Source organism: Saccopteryx leptura, chromosome 5 (genome assembly GCF_036850995.1).
Source record: "Saccopteryx leptura isolate mSacLep1 chromosome 5, mSacLep1_pri_phased_curated, whole genome shotgun sequence".
NCBI classification, from domain to species: domain Eukaryota; kingdom Metazoa; phylum Chordata; class Mammalia; order Chiroptera; family Emballonuridae; genus Saccopteryx; species Saccopteryx leptura.
The window spans coordinates 60,054,879-60,071,782 of record NC_089507.1 but is presented as its reverse complement, the minus strand read 5'-3'; the positions used below and the strand labels follow the sequence as shown (position 1 = coordinate 60,071,782).

Genomic DNA, 16,904 nt, shown 5'->3' with positions numbered 1-16,904 from the left:
AAAATTTCAGAATAGTTAAATCTACAGAGACATAATATAGACAGGTGTTGTCCAGGGTTAAATCAAGGTGGGGAATGAAATGCAACTGCTTAAAGGGAAGGTGGTTTCTTTTGGAATGATAAAAGGTTTGAGAACTAGATCAAGGTTGGTGGTTGCTCAAACATTGTGACTGTAAAAAAATGTCGCTAAATTGTTCACCTTAAAATGGTTAATTTTATATTATGCAAATTGTACCTCAATAAAATAATTATATATATAATTTACATATGCATATATATATATATATTAGCCCTTGGTAAATAGTAGATGAGGAAGAAGAGAACAAACAAAACAGGAGAGAAGGAAGGAGAGAACAGTCAAGCCAACCACAGCATTGAGAATAAGCAACCCTAGAAAAAAAAGGAAATTTTCATTTCGTAATTTATTTTGTTTGAGTTACTGAAATTTTCTTTGATGGGCTATTAAAATACTTTTTACTTTTCCTAATATTTAAAAAGAATTTTTCCCTTGCTGAAGAATATCTTATATACTGCAGAGTACACACACACACAAAAGGAACAACTTTACAGCATGATTTATTAAAATAAAAGCAAAACTAATTATTGTCTGTGAATACAAACACATACAGTGAATATACTGAACACCAAGTAAACACCAAACTCAGGGCAGTAGTTTCTTTTCAGATGAAAACAGTGCAAAGATATCTTTTGGGTTGGAATATACACAGAAGGCTTCAAATGTATCTGTAAGGTTTTAATTCTTAAGCTCAGTAGTGAGTAAATTAGTCTTTATTATATAATTCTCTAAATTTCTCTATACTCAAATATATTCATAATTTAAATGCATCTAAAAAAAAAAAAAGAGTAGCATGCCCACTGAACTATAGCAGGGGAAAAAAAAGGACAGGAAGGAGTTGGCTATATTTAACCCTAAGTATGGCTACAAGAAATGTACTTACAACCCAAATAATTTTCAAAGTTAATTTAATGATGTTCAAAGGTTTTCTAGATATGCATAAACCAATAAGCAGCTTGCCTAAAACTGGTTAATGTTTTAGAGCAAAACAAACAAAAAATACACCAACTTTTTAATGGAATTGCTCTTTCACTTACCATAATTTTAATTTCCCTTTTACAAATGTTGAGGTCTGCCAAATTATTGACATACATTCGCTTCAATGCATGGCGAATTCCACCATGAGTCCGCACCAGGAAAACTGTGGAGAATCCACCTGCAAGGATAAGTACAATTAATTAAAAAGAACCAGAAACTACTGCCAAAATCATGTATTATCTATCACTGAGAGAAATAAACTGTACTCAAGGAAAAAAAAAACAGTAAACAACTAAGATATTTGAAACCCATGACACTGGCTTCCTATGCCAATTATGAAGTAGCACTTACAGCATAACATGTTTCTCAAATGAATATGCATGTGCTTTAAAGATTAAAATATCAAATTTTCATTTTGCATATAAATATCTTTTATGTAGTATGTGGAATATGTCACATATAAATTAATATTATAGTTTGGCATATATTTGTGATTCCCTACCCATCAACCTCTGCCTCTTCAGTGATCGCAAAGCATCAATGGGATCAATTGGGTGGGTGCTCCTCCAGTTCCATGCATGAACTAATATTGTTCTAGGATGACAGTGGGAATCCCATTTCCTCTTCTCAATGACTTACCTAAGATTGAGTATGGAAGCACTTCTCCTTAATGGAGCATAAGAAAAATACTGCTGGCCCTGGCTGGTTGGCTCAGCGGTAGAGCGTCGGCCTAGCGTGCGGAGGACCCGGGTTCGATTCCCGGCCAGGGCACACAGGAGAAGCGCCCATTTGCTTCTCCACCCCTCCGCCACGCCTTCCTCTCTGTCTCTCTCTTCCCCTCCCGCAGCCAAGGCTCCATTGGAGCAAAGATGGCCCGGGAGATGGGGATGGCTCTGTGGCCTCTGCCTCAGGCGCTAGAGTGGCTCTGGTCGCAACATGGCAATGCCCAGGATGGGCAGAGCATCGCCCCCTGGTGGGCAGAGCGTCGTCCCATGGTGGGCAGAGCGTCGCCCCATGGTGGGCGTGCCAGGTGGATCCCGGTCGGGCGCATGAGGGAGTCTGTCTGACTGTCTCTCCCTGTTTCCAGCTTCAGAAAAATGCAAAAAAAATAAAAAGAAAAATACTGCTGAGGATTGCAGGGAACTATTTGCTGCCCAGATGAGACTTGTGAAGAAGGTACTGCTCTTTCTTCCAGGTTTTGGATATTGTTGTATAGGAATATGATGTTTAGACCTACTACAGCCATCTGTGGCCATGATGGCAGAAAAGATCAAAGGGAAAATGATCCAGAACACTGACATAATTAGAATACTGAATCAGAGAACTCTGGAACCACCTCCATCCAGAACTCTTATGTGAGATAATAAATGCCAGTTATTATCTATGCCAGTTATTACTACTATTTATGCCAGTTATTTGGACAATCTATTAACTGCACCTGACAAAGTACCGTATCTGAATTAAATAGCTAGGTATTTTAAAAAATGATGATATCTAACACATCTAAACAAAGATTTCCACTTAAAGTTTTAAAAACTCATCTTGGCATAGAATATTTGCAGTTTAATTATAGTTTAAAACAATAAGGAGGGTATCACTTTTATCAATTTCATAGCCCTTATCAAGCAGCATCCTGAGCAACGCTAAGTCAAAGCAGTCAAAGAAAAAGTAAACTACTGGATATAAGCAATAGGGAAAAAACCTTCTAGGACATTCTTGAATTAGTACAGATTCATTCCAGAGTCACCAAGTACTCCAATTGTAGTTATAAGAAACTGCACAGGAAGATGACATCAGAAAAATGGCGCCATAAGGAGTGATACCAATAAATCTCCCCAAAAATTCAACAAGATCTTCAACCAGAGACAAAAAAATCTATCCTTGGAGCCTCCAGAAGTTCCACACTAAACGTGAAGGTATGATTGAGCGAAAAATTGACTAAATATATAATCAATCCCGAAGGAAATAAGGAGGAAGAAACACTCCGCCTTCCTCACTAACCTAAATAAGGGCTGCTTTCTCTGGGAACTGAGAGTATAGGAACTAAGGCGGGCATAGGGTGTGAATAGAACCAGACTGTGGCACAAACGTCTGAACCAGGCTGTGGCATGGACATCCAAGCCTAGGAAAAACTGTGCTTGTGGCAACCCAGTCAACACAAGCTAATGCTCGCGCCAGACCCAGACAAAGAAAGGCACTTGGGACAGCCTTCCGTCCCGATCTCCTGGTCAGTGCACACAGATAGTGGGCGAGAGATTCCTCCTAGAGCCCTGGAGTGGACGCCCGTGTTACAGGACAGAGGGGCAGGGTCAGAGGCCTTTCTGTGGACCGAAACCAGAGTCTTGAGGTCGCCCCTGTGCCCCGAAAAGCAGCGCGCGGGGAGTGAGTGGGAGCGAAATTCCCTACGCTCGAACTTTTCCATGCGGGCGGGGCGCCTAACCCGGAATGAGAGGCGGCTGGCTGGATATCCTGGTCGGCGAGTGCAGATAGCGGGCGAGAGAATCCCCCCGGGAGTGGGCGCCCCGTGTTACCGGACAGAGGGGCAGAGTCAGAGGTTTTTGTGTGGGCTGAAGCCCCGCCTGATTATGCTAGCAGCTCTGACTGATTGAGCCTTACCCAGAGCCCTGTGCTGAGTGGGAATAGAGTGGGGAGTTGCCAGCTCTTTGAGCCTCTTACTCTCCAGGCAGAGGCAGAGGCAGAGGCAGAGGCAGAGGCAGAGGCAGAGGCAGAGGCAGACTCATAGCTGGATCATCAGGCTGCTAATTCAGGAAGGAAAGACTAGGAGAGAGGCTCCAGGAACACGGACTCTCTCACTGTCAGAGCCTATAAATGCTAATGAGCCGCGACTGCCAACAAGACTGAAGCACAATATATGACATCGCCATAGAGACTTATCAACTGCAAACCTCTACCTGAGCGTGCCAAAGGGGCAGAACCCGGGGTACAGAGTCACCGACCAGGAAGAGGGAGAGAAAAGAAAAAGCAAGAAGATAACCTCTCAAAATCAAGAATAATCCGCAGACTTTATAACCTATCCCATTTTATTATATTTGTTCGTTTGTTTCTCTTATCTTCTTGTCTTATTTTCTTCCTCTTCCAATTTGGTCATTTAATTCTCTGCTGTTCTTACTCTCTCCTCTCCTTGAACTACACTACCCATAAGTGTTACATCTCCCATTATCTTTTCTTTCTTCTTCCTTTCTCTCTAAGAGGGTTGCACTCCAAAACCCTTAACTCTCTCTCTCTCTCCTATTATTCTTTTTTCTTTTTGTGTTTTCCTCTTTCTTTTTTTTTTCTCCATCTATATTAGTGTCTTCTTTTTTCCTTTACTTTTTCTCTCATTCAATCCTCAATCACGAACAAATTATTTTATCTGGGACTCAAATTTTTCTTTGTGGCACTTTGGGAGTTTTTTACTTCACTTTTTTGACTCACTAGCAGTGCTCCCAACCCTGGCTCTCCATTTTATCTAGTTCTTGCTCCACTAAATACAAAAGTAATTTTTTAAATTTTTTCCCCTTTTTCCTGTTTCCCTCTTATTCCTCTCATATCTCTTAGTCAACCATCACCTAAAAGCAAATCATTTTATTCTTGACCCAAATTTTTTCCTTTTTGCATTTTGTGGGTCCATACACCCTTTTTTGCCCCTTTATCACTTCTCCCCAACTCAGGCTCTCCATTATAGGTAGTTTTTGTTCTATTTAGCACAATATAATTCACAGTTCACCACAAGATTTTCTCAAGAAGGAGAGGAGAGGAAAAAAAAGAGGGGGGGAATAATAAAATTTTTTTATTTTATTTATTCTTTTTTATTTTAACTTTTTATTCTTTATCAATTCTCATTAATACTATCAACAAAACCATCCTCAGATGCCATTAAGGAAAAAGAAATTGAATATCATGGATACAAAAGACAGAGAGGTAGCACAGATACATGAGGAAAAAATCTATGAAGAAAAAATTTAATATATTGGAAACCTTGGAGCTAAATGACAGAGAATTTAAAATAGAAATCCTAAAAATACACAAAGATATACAAGAAAACACAGAAAGGCAATTTAGGGAGCTCAGAAAACAACTCAATGAACACAAAGAATATATTACCAAGGAAATTGAAACTATAAAAACAAATCAAACAGAGGTGAAAAACTCAATTCAAGAGCTAAAAAATGAGGTAACAGATATATGAAAAGATGTTCATCTTCATTAGTTATTAGAGAAATGCAAATCAAAACTGCAATGAGATACCACCTCACACCTGTTAGATTAGCTATTATTAACAAGACAGGTAATAGCAAATGTTGGAGAGGCTGTGGAGAAAAAGGAACCCTCATTCACTGTTGGTGGGAATGTAAAGTAGTACAACCATTATGGAAGAAAGTATGGTGGTTCCTCAAAAAACTGAAAATAGAACTACCTTATGACCCAGCAATCTCTCTACTGGTTATATACCCCAAAAACTCAAAATATTGATACGTAAACACACATGCAGCCCCATGTTCATTGCAGCATTGTTCACAGTGGCCAAGACATGGAGACAACCAAAAAACCCTTCAATAGAAGAATGGATAAAGAAGATGTGGCACATATACACTACAGAATACTACTCAGCCATAAGAAATGATGACTTCCATAATAATGTGGGAGAAACCAAATCAACCAGGAGGGATAAAGATGTTTGGGAAAGGTCATTTAAGCAAAAGCTCTAAGCACATAGAAGTTCATTTAGCAATACTCTCAAAAGCAAACATTAACAAATTAGTAGTACTAATAAAGTGTTACTTAAACTACCCAAATTTTATTTAATTTAAAAATTTTTAGCCTGACCTATGCTGGATGCTTTATCCACTGTACCATCCACCAGTCACCGGTTCGAAACCCTGGGCTTGCTCTGTCAGGACAATATGAGAAGCAACTACAACTATGAGTTGATGCTTCCTGCTCTTTGCCCCTCTTCTCTCTCACTACTTCTCCTCTCTCTAAAATCAATAAATAGAATCTTTCAAACAATTTTAAGCCCTGGCTGGTTGGCTCAGTGGTAGAGTGTCAGCCTGGCGTGCAGGAGTCCTGGGTTCGATTCCCAGCCAGGGCACACAGGAGAAGCGCCCATCTGCTTCTCCACCCCTCCCCCTCTCCTTCCTCTCTGTCTCTCTCTTTCCCTCCCGCAGCCAAGGCTCTACTGGAGCAAAGTTCGCCAGGGCGCTGAGGATGGCTCTATAGCCTCTGCCTCAGGCACTAGAATGGCTCTGATTGCGGCAGAGCAACGCCCCAAGATGGGCAGAGCATCGCCCCCTGGTGGGCATGCCGGGTGGATCCCGGTCGGGCGCATGTGGGAGTCTGTCTGACTGCCTCCCCGTTTCCAGCTTCGGGGAAAAAAAAAAAAGAATTTAAGAAAAATGCTGAAAGTTAGAACAAATTGAGACATGGAGGTATAAATATAAGTCAAAATAAATCATTTCAATAGCAATTTTTCTGAAACATTTATTAGGGGTTCCCCTAGAACCGTGATGGCAAACCTTTTCATAAAGACCGCCCACTTTTGCAGTGCTGGTCAACCTGGTCCCTCCTGCCCACTAGTGGGAGTTCCAGCTTTCACGGTGGGTGGTAGCAGAGCAACCAAACAGCGCTGCAATTGGCGCCTGGTGAGTTGGTGTATATGTGAAAATTTATCTTAAATGTGTAGTTTCCAAGCTTCAAGTGGGAATCGGAAGGTCTCAGAGAAACCTCAGTATATATACATAATGCTAAAATCCCTCTACTCCTTTATTATTCTACCTTTGTGTAAGTTCCTAATAAGTGGAGTGTGAGGAGATTCCCCTAGATCAGTGGTCCCCAACCTTTTTTGGGCCACGGACCGGTTTAATGTCAGAAAATATTTTCACGGACTGGCCTTTAGGGTGGGACAGATAAATGTGTCACGTGACCGAGACAAGAGTGAGTCTTAGACAGATGTAACAGAGGGAATGTGGTCATTTTTAAAAAATAAAACATTGTTCAGACTTAAATATAAATAAAATGAAATAATGTTATTTATTCTTTCTCTGTGGACCGGTACCCCGGCCTGGGGGTTGGGGACCACTGCGCTAGATGGTTCTGATGCACAATCAAATTATGTAGCCACTGAATGGAAAATGTTCCTGAAGGAAGGAACCATGGATCCTATACTTCTTAACTACCCACAGAACAAAGTAATTTTATCCCTATGAATTATGAAAATTAAGGAAAAAATACTAATTCTTCTTTATAAAACCCATTTCTACAGAAATAAATGAAATACAGTCTAAAAAGACAATACAAAAGGTCAATGAAACCAAGAACTGGTTCTTTGAAAACATAAACAAGGTTGACAAACCTTTAACCTGACTCATCAATGGAATAAAAATGGAAGAAGATTCAAACAAATAAAATCAGAAATGAAAAAGGAGAGCAACAACCGATACCAAAAAATACAAAAAGACTGCAAAAAAATATATTACAACTACATGCCAACAAATTGGACAATCTGGAAAAAATGGATAAATTCGGAGAAACATACAATCTTCTAAAACTGAATTAGGAAGAATCAGAATCTGAATAGACATATTACAACTAGTAAAATTGAAGCACTAATCAAAAAACTCCCAACAAATAAAAGTACTGGACAGATGGCCTCACAGATGACTTTTACCAAACATTCAAAGAATTAACATCTATCCTCCTCAAACTATTTCAAAAAATTCAAGAGGAAAACTCCCAAGCTTATTTTACAAGATGTGCATTATCCTAATTCCAAAACAATAAAAAGACATTACAAAGAAAGAAAATTATAGAGTAATACCCTGATGAGCATAAATTATAAAAATCCTCAACAAAAGATTAGCAAATCCAATCCATCAATACATACACTATAATCAAGTAGGATTTATTCCAGGGATGCAAGTTTGGTACAATATCCACAAATCAATAAATGTAATTCATCACATAAACAAAATGAAGGATAAAAACCACACAATCATATCACTAGGTGCAGAAAAAGCATTTGATAAAATCCAGCACCCATTTATATTAAAAATTCTTAGCACCAAAACAAAAACAAACAAAAAAACCTGTCAGCAAATTATGAATAGAGAGAACATACCTCAATGTAATAAATGCCATATATGACATACCCAACAGCCAACATCACACTCAATAGGCAAAAACTACATGCATTCCCCTGAAGATCAAGAACAAGACAAGGATGTCCACTTTCACCACTCTTATTCAGATAGTACTAGATGTCTAAGCCACAGCTATCAGACAAGAAGAAGAAATATTGATAAAAGACATCCAAACTGAAAAGAAGCAAAACTTGTCATTATTTGCAATGACATAATACTGTATTTAGAGAAATCTATTAAAGATTCCACCAAAAAACTACTAGAACTGGTGAATTAATTCAGTAAAGTAGTAGGATTCAGAAATCAGTTGCAGTGTTATACACCAAAAATGAACTATGAGAAATGGAATCTAAAAACAATCCCATTCATAATTACGTCAAAAAAAATAAATTACCTAGGATAAATTATACCAATGGTGTATTTTCATAGTACTAGAATAAATATTCCAATAATTTATTTGGAACCACAAAAGACCCAAAATACCAACATTGATCTTGAGAAAGAAGAACAAAGTTGGAGGAATCATGCTACCTGATGACAAACTATAAAGGCTATAATAATAAAAACAGCATGGTACTGGCATAAAGACCAACACACAGATCAACAAAACAGAATAGAGAGCCCCAAAATAAACCCACACCTTTATAGTCAATTAATATAATGGATTAAAGACTTACACGTTAGACTAGAAAGCATAAAAATCCTAGAAGAGCCTGACCAGGCAGTGGCACAGTGGATAGAGCATTGGACTGGGATGCAGAAGACCCAGATTTGAGACCCCGAGGTCGCCAGCTTGAGCGCGGGCTCATCTGGTTTGAGCAAAAGCTCACCAGCTTGGACCCAAGGTGGCTGGCTCAAGCAAGAGGTTACTCGGTCTGCTGAAGGCCCGTGGTCAAGGCACATAATGAGAAAGCAATCAATGAACAACTAAGGTGTTGCAACACGCAACGAAAAACTAATGATTCATGCTTCTCATCTCTCCGTTCCTGTCTGTCCCTGTCTATCCCTCTCTCTCTCTCTCTCTCTCTCTCTCTCTTTCTCTCTCTCTGTCTCTGTAAAGGGAAAAAAATTTCTAGAAGAAAACATAGAAAGTGAAACCTCAGCCATTTCTCTTAGCAATATTTTTTTCCTGCTGTATCTCCTCAGGCAAGGGAAACAAGAAAAAAGAAACAAATGGGACTACATCAAACTAGTATATTTTTGTACAGCAATGGAAACCATCAACAAAACAAAATGACAAGCCACTAAATGAGAGAACATATTCACCAACGATTCTTCTGATAAAGGGTTAATATTTAAAATTTATAAAGAACTTACACAACTCAACACCAAAAAGACAATACAATTTAAAAAAACGAGCAAAAGACCTGAACAGACACTTCTCCAAAGAGGACATACAGATGGCCAACAGACATATGAAAAGATGTTCAACATCACTTATCATCACAGAAATGCAAATTAAAACCACAATGAGAGAAATCACTTCACACCTGTCAGAATGGCGCTCATCAATAAACCAACAAACAAGTATTAGCAAATACATAGAGAAAAGGAAACCCTTGTGCAGTTGGTGGGAATGCTACAGCCACTGTGGAAAGTAGTATGAAGTTACCTCAAAAACTTAAAACATTTTATTAACCAATGTTACCCCAATACATTCAATTAAAATTTTTAAAATTAAAAAATAAATAAAATAAATTAAATTAAAAATGGAACTGCCTTATGACCCAGCAATTTCACTTTCAGGAATTTATTTTAAAAAACCCAAAACACTAATTTGAAAGAACATATGCACCCCTATGTTCACTGCGGCATTATTTACAATAGCCAAGATCTGCCCATTCGTACATGATTGGATAAAAAGCTATATAGTACATTTGTACAATGGAATACTACTCAGCCATAAAAATTAAAGAAACCTTACCATTTGTGACAGCATGGATGGACCTGGAGAGCATTATGTTAAGTGAAATAAGCCAGTCAGAGAAAGCCTCATATGTGGAATCTAATGAACAAAATTAACTAACAAGCAAAATAGAGACAGACTCATAGATAGCAAGCAGGCTGAAAGCAGTCGGAAGGTTGGGGGACTAAGTGAGGGGGGAGAAGAGGGTGGAGAGATTAAGCAAAAAAGGGAAAAAAGCTCATGGATAGGAACAACAGTGTGGTGACTGCAGGAGGGAAAGGGGTAGGAGGAGGTTAGAAAAGGTATTTGGGGAATAAATGGTGATAGTCGCAGACTGGATTTGGGGTAGTAAACACACAATACAATGTACAAATGACGTGTTAGAGAAATGTACACCTGAAACCTGTATAGTTTTGTTAACCAATGTACCCCAATAACTTCAATTAAAAAAGGGAAAAACCCCAAGTTTTCCAATTCTACTAATCCTAAATCAGACAGAGATGTAGCACAATGTTAATTATTGCACGAAGAGATAATGTGTCCATCAACTATGATTTATACCTAAACACTGTAAATGATGGTCATTAACGGTTCCTGCTTTGAGAATGAAATGGACTTATCTGTTTGTATTTCTCCAAATACTATGCTTTCCAGAATGTTCTAATAAAGTATTAGTTAGCTAATATTATTTCTGTCTGAATAATGCATTTAGTAGGAAGCAACTATATGGTTAAAACATCATAGTAATACAAGATATGAATATTATCTGCTTGCCACCAATCCAGATCTACCAAATTCTTCATCACATATTTTCCTCAGGAAGTCTTTGATGAGCAACCTATGGTAATTCATGCTCATCACTTCCTAAGGCATGTATATCTAGAGTTTTGACTCTATTATCATTTCCAACTCATTTCTTACATAAATGAAAATTTATGACAATAACCAGAAATTCCACTTACTTTATATTTCTATGTCCAATTCAAGGCACAGTTTTTCAATTAATGCTAAATTTATTAATTCCAAATATGAGATTATAAAAGTATGATAAAACATTCCAAATGTTCTCAAAATCCCATGAAAATTAAGGAACTTCTGACAGATACTGGTCTGACGAATAAGTGTATATTTATAAAAGGCAACATGAAAGGAAAATGATTGGCATCTTTTATAATGTGTAAATCATAAACTACAGGCATTCCTTCCCATCTCTGTGTATATATATTCTGAAGAGACATGCTTCTCAGCATCCCCTGGATTTTCCAGGGCAGAATTTTCAGTATGCATGTGAAATGATTCCTGTATGACATATCTCACCTCTCTACTCTCCAACACATATAAAAAGTATTCAGATTAAAATAGTGTCTTTAAGCCAACCTAAATTTGCTTCAGTTAGTTGTATTAAGATAACGACAATGTAGCTTGTACCTGACAGAACAGCACCTTAGAAAGCACTGCTCTAGAGATGCCAGGTACCTTTAGCAACTATGTGTAAACATAAGGCATGCATGCTACAGACTAACTTTTCTTCCTGGTAAACCATTATTTATTCCTATTAAGCTGTTTCCCATGCTTTAATTTGTATTATTTTTAATTTATTGATGGTACATATATTTGTAACTCCCTTTGAATTTTAGAAAGATAACATGAAATAAAAAATGATTTCATAAATAGTAGCTATTAAAATTACAATTGTTATTAGTATTATACTGAAGGTTAGTCTACACATTTTTAACACACACAAAAAATGGAAATCAACACATGGTTTGATAAGCTAATATAAACAAAGTAACATTTAAATAGAGCCTAAATTTATCTGCTTACACATGCTCCAAATCATTTGTAAATACAAGTAGAAGTAAAATGTCACATATAATTCAAACCTAAAATCAGCTTTATAAAATAATTTTCATTTTAAAGAACTGGAAATTTTAGTAGTTAAATAAAAGCTAAAATAATCATTTTCTAAGCCCTATAAACCACCTCTAGGTTTTGGTTTCTTAAAGTCTGTATTTAATGGAAAGCATTCCACTAGAGCCACTCAAATTGATGGCTAAATGAACCCTTCTCCCATTCATTTTAGGATAGTTGATTATGTTGATAAAAAACATTACTCTGACTCTTCCACCATGATATAAAAATATATATATATATATACCTGGTCTTTATCTCCAGTTCCTGGCACAGAACTTCAAGAACCCTTAGAATTCCCTAATAAAGGTGTGTTTTGTTATGCTAATGAGGTTACTCAGGGTAGGGGATCCTGGACAGCTTTCAGGATGAAGGCTGGTCCCAGAAAAACCAACTGCATCATAATGGCTTAAAACATTTCAACCTCAGGCCCCCACTCTCACCCCATCTTTTGACTTCCGTGGACAAAAAAAGGTTAGAGATTGAGATCAATCATATCTATGTAAAATAGCCTCAGCAAAAACTGAGTAACAAAATTCTGAGACCTTCCTTGTTGGTGAACCTAACTGATACACTGATAAACTGGTATACTGACACACACACACACACACACACACACACACACACACACACACTCTGATATACTGGGAGAGTAGAAGCTCCTGCCCTGTAGACCCTCTGGGCCTTGCCCTATTTACCTGTTCATCTGGGTTGTTCTTTTCTACCCTTTATAATAAAATGATAGTCACAGGAAGCATAGTACTTTTCTTAGTTCTGTAAGTCATTCTAGCAAATGATCAAACCAAAAGAGGGGTCATAAAAACTCCCAAATATGTAGTCAAGCCAGTCCATCAGAAGTGCAGATGGTCCTGGGAGCCATCTGAAGTGCGGACAACCTTGTGAAACTTAGCCCTTTAATTCATGGTCCTGCACTTCAACTGACACCCAGTTGGTGTCAGAGAATTGTTGTTTGTTGGAATGTAACTACTTACCACAAAGTAGTAGTTATGGGTTTATTTTATCTCCTTCTTAGAAAAAGGAGAATATGCCCAACAAACAATTTAAAAACTTTAAATCCAAGTATAATTCAGAATGTATGCACAATAATCAAAAGGGCCTGGATGTCAGTACCAGATATTCTGAAGACATGCAATACTGAACTAATGAGTTCTTGATATTTATTTGTTCATATAATTAGACTTCTTTACAGGATGCACAGCACTTCTTTAAAACTCTGATAGCCTCCTGTCCATACCATAGCACACCTGATCCTAGCTGTTGTCTCTTCTACAATATGCACAAAAGAGTAAATGCAAAATGAATAATCAATGTGTTTAGAGTATAACTGTTAAAATATTTCTGAATTAAGCAAATAGTTCAGAAATGAGAAAAAATGGTACTTTTAAATGCCTTGTTAAAACTAACATACACCAGCTTCTTTGACATAACCTGACTACAGGTAAAAGTTTCCTAGCCAAGAAACTAACTTCATCATACCGTGCATTCAATGATGACACTCATTTCCTAAACAGTACTTTCCAAAGAAATGAAAATCTAACTCGGAATAAGTTATATAAAATTAGATACCATTAAATGTTTCCTATAACCCTGGTTTTCAAGCTATTTTCTTAGCCAACACATTGAAGGGAACTATTCATTCCCAAAAAATGGTAAATTGCCCAAAATGGCAAATTGTCAATAGAACTGGGAGAAAAAGTATCAAAATTGAGAAGTACGATATCAAAACATTGATTCAGCAAGGATTTTCAATGTATGACAAAATCCTTGATGAAAGGTTGATATGAAATAGAATATTCACATGGTGCCAGAGTATCAAAAGGAAAAACATTCCTTTACAAGGAAGAAATCTTGGCATTGTTAATATTGGCATTAATATTAATGTTATGTGCTTCCTGCTGTGATGCAATATGAAGTAAACAGCATCACCTATGAAGTGCCTCTGCCAACAACCTTTAACCTAATTAATTTTAAAGCCTAAGTTCCAGTTTAGAAAACAGGAACTAGAAAAAAAAATAACAGAAATAAACAATTAAGACAAAGTCTAAAATATTGACTCTTTGTCTTGTATACTGTTCCACATCTGCAGTAAAAAAGTGAGGGGAGAGGAATAGACTGTAAAAGCCATTACAATAAAATGCCTATATGATCCTTGAGTAAATCCAACTTTAAAAGAAATTATAAAATGTTTTTGTTGGTGAACTATTTGAAAGTCAGTTGTAGCTATCATGTCATTTTACTCAATATTTAACAGGTACTGAGTGAAAAAGGTGAAAGGATTAAGAAGTACAAATTGGCAGTTTCAAAATAGTCAGGGATGTAAGTACAGCATAGGAATACAGTCAATAATATTGCTATAACTGCAGATGGTGCCAGGTGGACACTGGAAATACCGGCACAAACACCTTGTAAAGTACAGGATTGTCTAACTCTAACCACTATGCTGTACACCTGAAACTAATAAAAAGTAAAGACTAAGTGAAAACTGTAATTAAAAAATAAAAATCAGAAAAACTTAAAGGTACTTAAACACAAATACATTCTTAAAATGGGTATATTATCCTAAACAACCCTAGTATCTCAGTCCTACCTAAGAAAATGAACAATAATTCTTCTAGTGCATAGTCCTTATTCAAAATTATTTACCGTATGTGTTTTCTTTAATGTATAAAGAAAACATGGTAAAATATTAGTAGTTGAATCTACATGATGGGCATATGGTTATTCACTGTACTGTTATTTCAAGTTTTCAGTACATTTTAGAAATTTCTCATAATAAAGTTAGAAGAAAAAGAGGGAGACACAGGATGCTTTCCCCCAGGTAATTCCTCTCTCTCCCTTGTCATCCAACAACCCCACCACCACCACTGATAGTTATTATTTTACAAGAAAGAGCTACTTGTTATCCAGGCTGACAATTTCCCCAAAGGCATCAAAAGTCTCTTGCCACAGAAAATGTTTGTGGTCTCCTAGATACCTACAGCTCCAACATCCCAACACACACAAGAGCTTCATGTTTATGAAAGACTGGGCTTTAGCAGTGTTTATTTCCCATCAAAGTTTGTTTTCCCAGGACTGGAAGAAGAGACAGGGAAAGGATAAAATTACACGTGGTCTTTCTGTATTGTATCTTTAGACATCATGCAAATCAACAAGAGACAGGAAATGCCAAGCTGTCAGCAAGTTCTGGTTTTAACCACTGCCAAAGAAAACAATGTCATTTGAAAACTGTCTTCAAGATAACTGGAGCCTGACCTGTGGTGGTGCAGTGGATAAAGCGTCAACCTGGAAACGCTGAGGTTGCCAGTTCAAAACTCTGGGCTTGCCTGGTCAAGGCACATATGGGAGTTGATGCTTCCTGCTCCTCCCCCCTTCTCTCTCTCTCTCTCTCTCTCTCTCTCTCTCGTTCTCTTCCCTCTCTATAATGAATAAATAAAATCTTTAAAAAAATAAAATAATAAAAAAAAATTTAAAAAAAAAAAAAAGATAACTGGAACAGGCACTCATTTGGTTGTGGGATTTGAGCCAAAGATCTGCCTCCTCAATGACCACTGGCCTATGGCACATCAGACTTTCATAACCTTAGGTTAATGCAATGACTCTAGGAATTTCTTTTAAAACTAAAAATATCCCTAAAAAGTATTACTAACTTAAATTCTTGCCAAAGTTATTGTTATCAGTAAGTGCTATCTAGAACAATGCAAGGAAAGAACGAGTCAGGTGTAATTGATTGGACAGGGACTAGGAGGATGGCAAACTGGAAAGAAAAGGCAAGAACACAATATGCATACAGCCCTGACAATATGCAAAGCACTTCAAAGTACATTATTTAATTTTCATACGATCATGAGGCAATTTAACTGTTACTCTCATTCGATAGATGAAGAATAAACTAAGCACCAAGAAAGAAGGTACGCAGCTAGTCCAACAACACAAAGCTGATAAAATGTAGCCAGCAGTCTTTTTTTCCCCTTATCTCATGTACTAATGATTTTTATATCCACATCTGTCCTTGTTAGTTATGCCATAAAAAGGCTAGATTTATAATTACAAGTGGGAGGATTAGGGAATAACATTAAAATTTAAGAGGAACAAAAGGAAAATTGGGTAATCAAGAAAGAACAATGCCTTCCCACCCCCAGTTTTTTTCTTGATAGAACCTTACTTAATAAGCAGGATTCCTTATATTGAAGAGGCCATAAGTCAAAACCATGTTCTATTTTAACTACACAGTACCTTAGAAAATTGTGATACTTTGAATAACAATCTAGATTTTTCAGTTTCTTTTGAAAATCTTGGAAATAAGGAAAGTGTGGGTCCTCATTTCTATATGACATCAATCAAACAGAGCAGTCAGTTGCTGCATCCTTTACACAGGCCATGTGCCCTGCAGTTCATCAGAGCTCCCTCTAATCTTCACTGTTTCAATGCTCTCACTAGCCCACTTCACTCTTTTACATTACCTGCCTAGCCTGTGCAGGCATCTGAGTTTGCAACCCCTACACCAGGAACTTCAAAAAATTTAACCACCGCCATATTTATACTTGTTATATTCTCTCTGCAACTGGGTTGTAAGTTCCATATGAGACTGTGTGCACCTCATTCATCAGAGTATCATCAATGCCCACTGACTTTCCTAGCATTTGATTTGTTGAATGAATGATTTAACATTAATAAACTGGTTCTACTGGAAGTAATTCTAGTTGATAAGCTACAATTGCTATATTGGTTCTTTGTGAATAAAAAGCAATTAATGTCTAATTCATCATTTTCCTCTAGAGTATAGTACTTTATGCTAAAAATTCTAAAAACAGAATTTCACTTCTTCACCATGTAAAGCATTCATTCAACAATATATATTAACTGCTCACATGTGC

At 37.2% G+C, this 16,904-nt stretch overlaps 1 protein-coding gene across 2 annotated transcripts in view; it reads right to left on the bottom strand.

Annotated features, from left to right (window-relative positions):
- Positions 1 to 16,904, bottom strand: part of BMP2K (BMP2 inducible kinase) — a 128,435-nt gene that overhangs the window by 82,537 nt on the left and 28,994 nt on the right. For both annotated transcript variants that reach the window (XM_066385513.1, XM_066385514.1), the window contains exon 2: positions 1,113 to 1,231. In XM_066385513.1, coding sequence (XP_066241610.1) covers positions 1,113 to 1,231 — 119 coding nt within the window. The remainder of the gene's footprint in view (positions 1 to 1,112; positions 1,232 to 16,904) is intronic.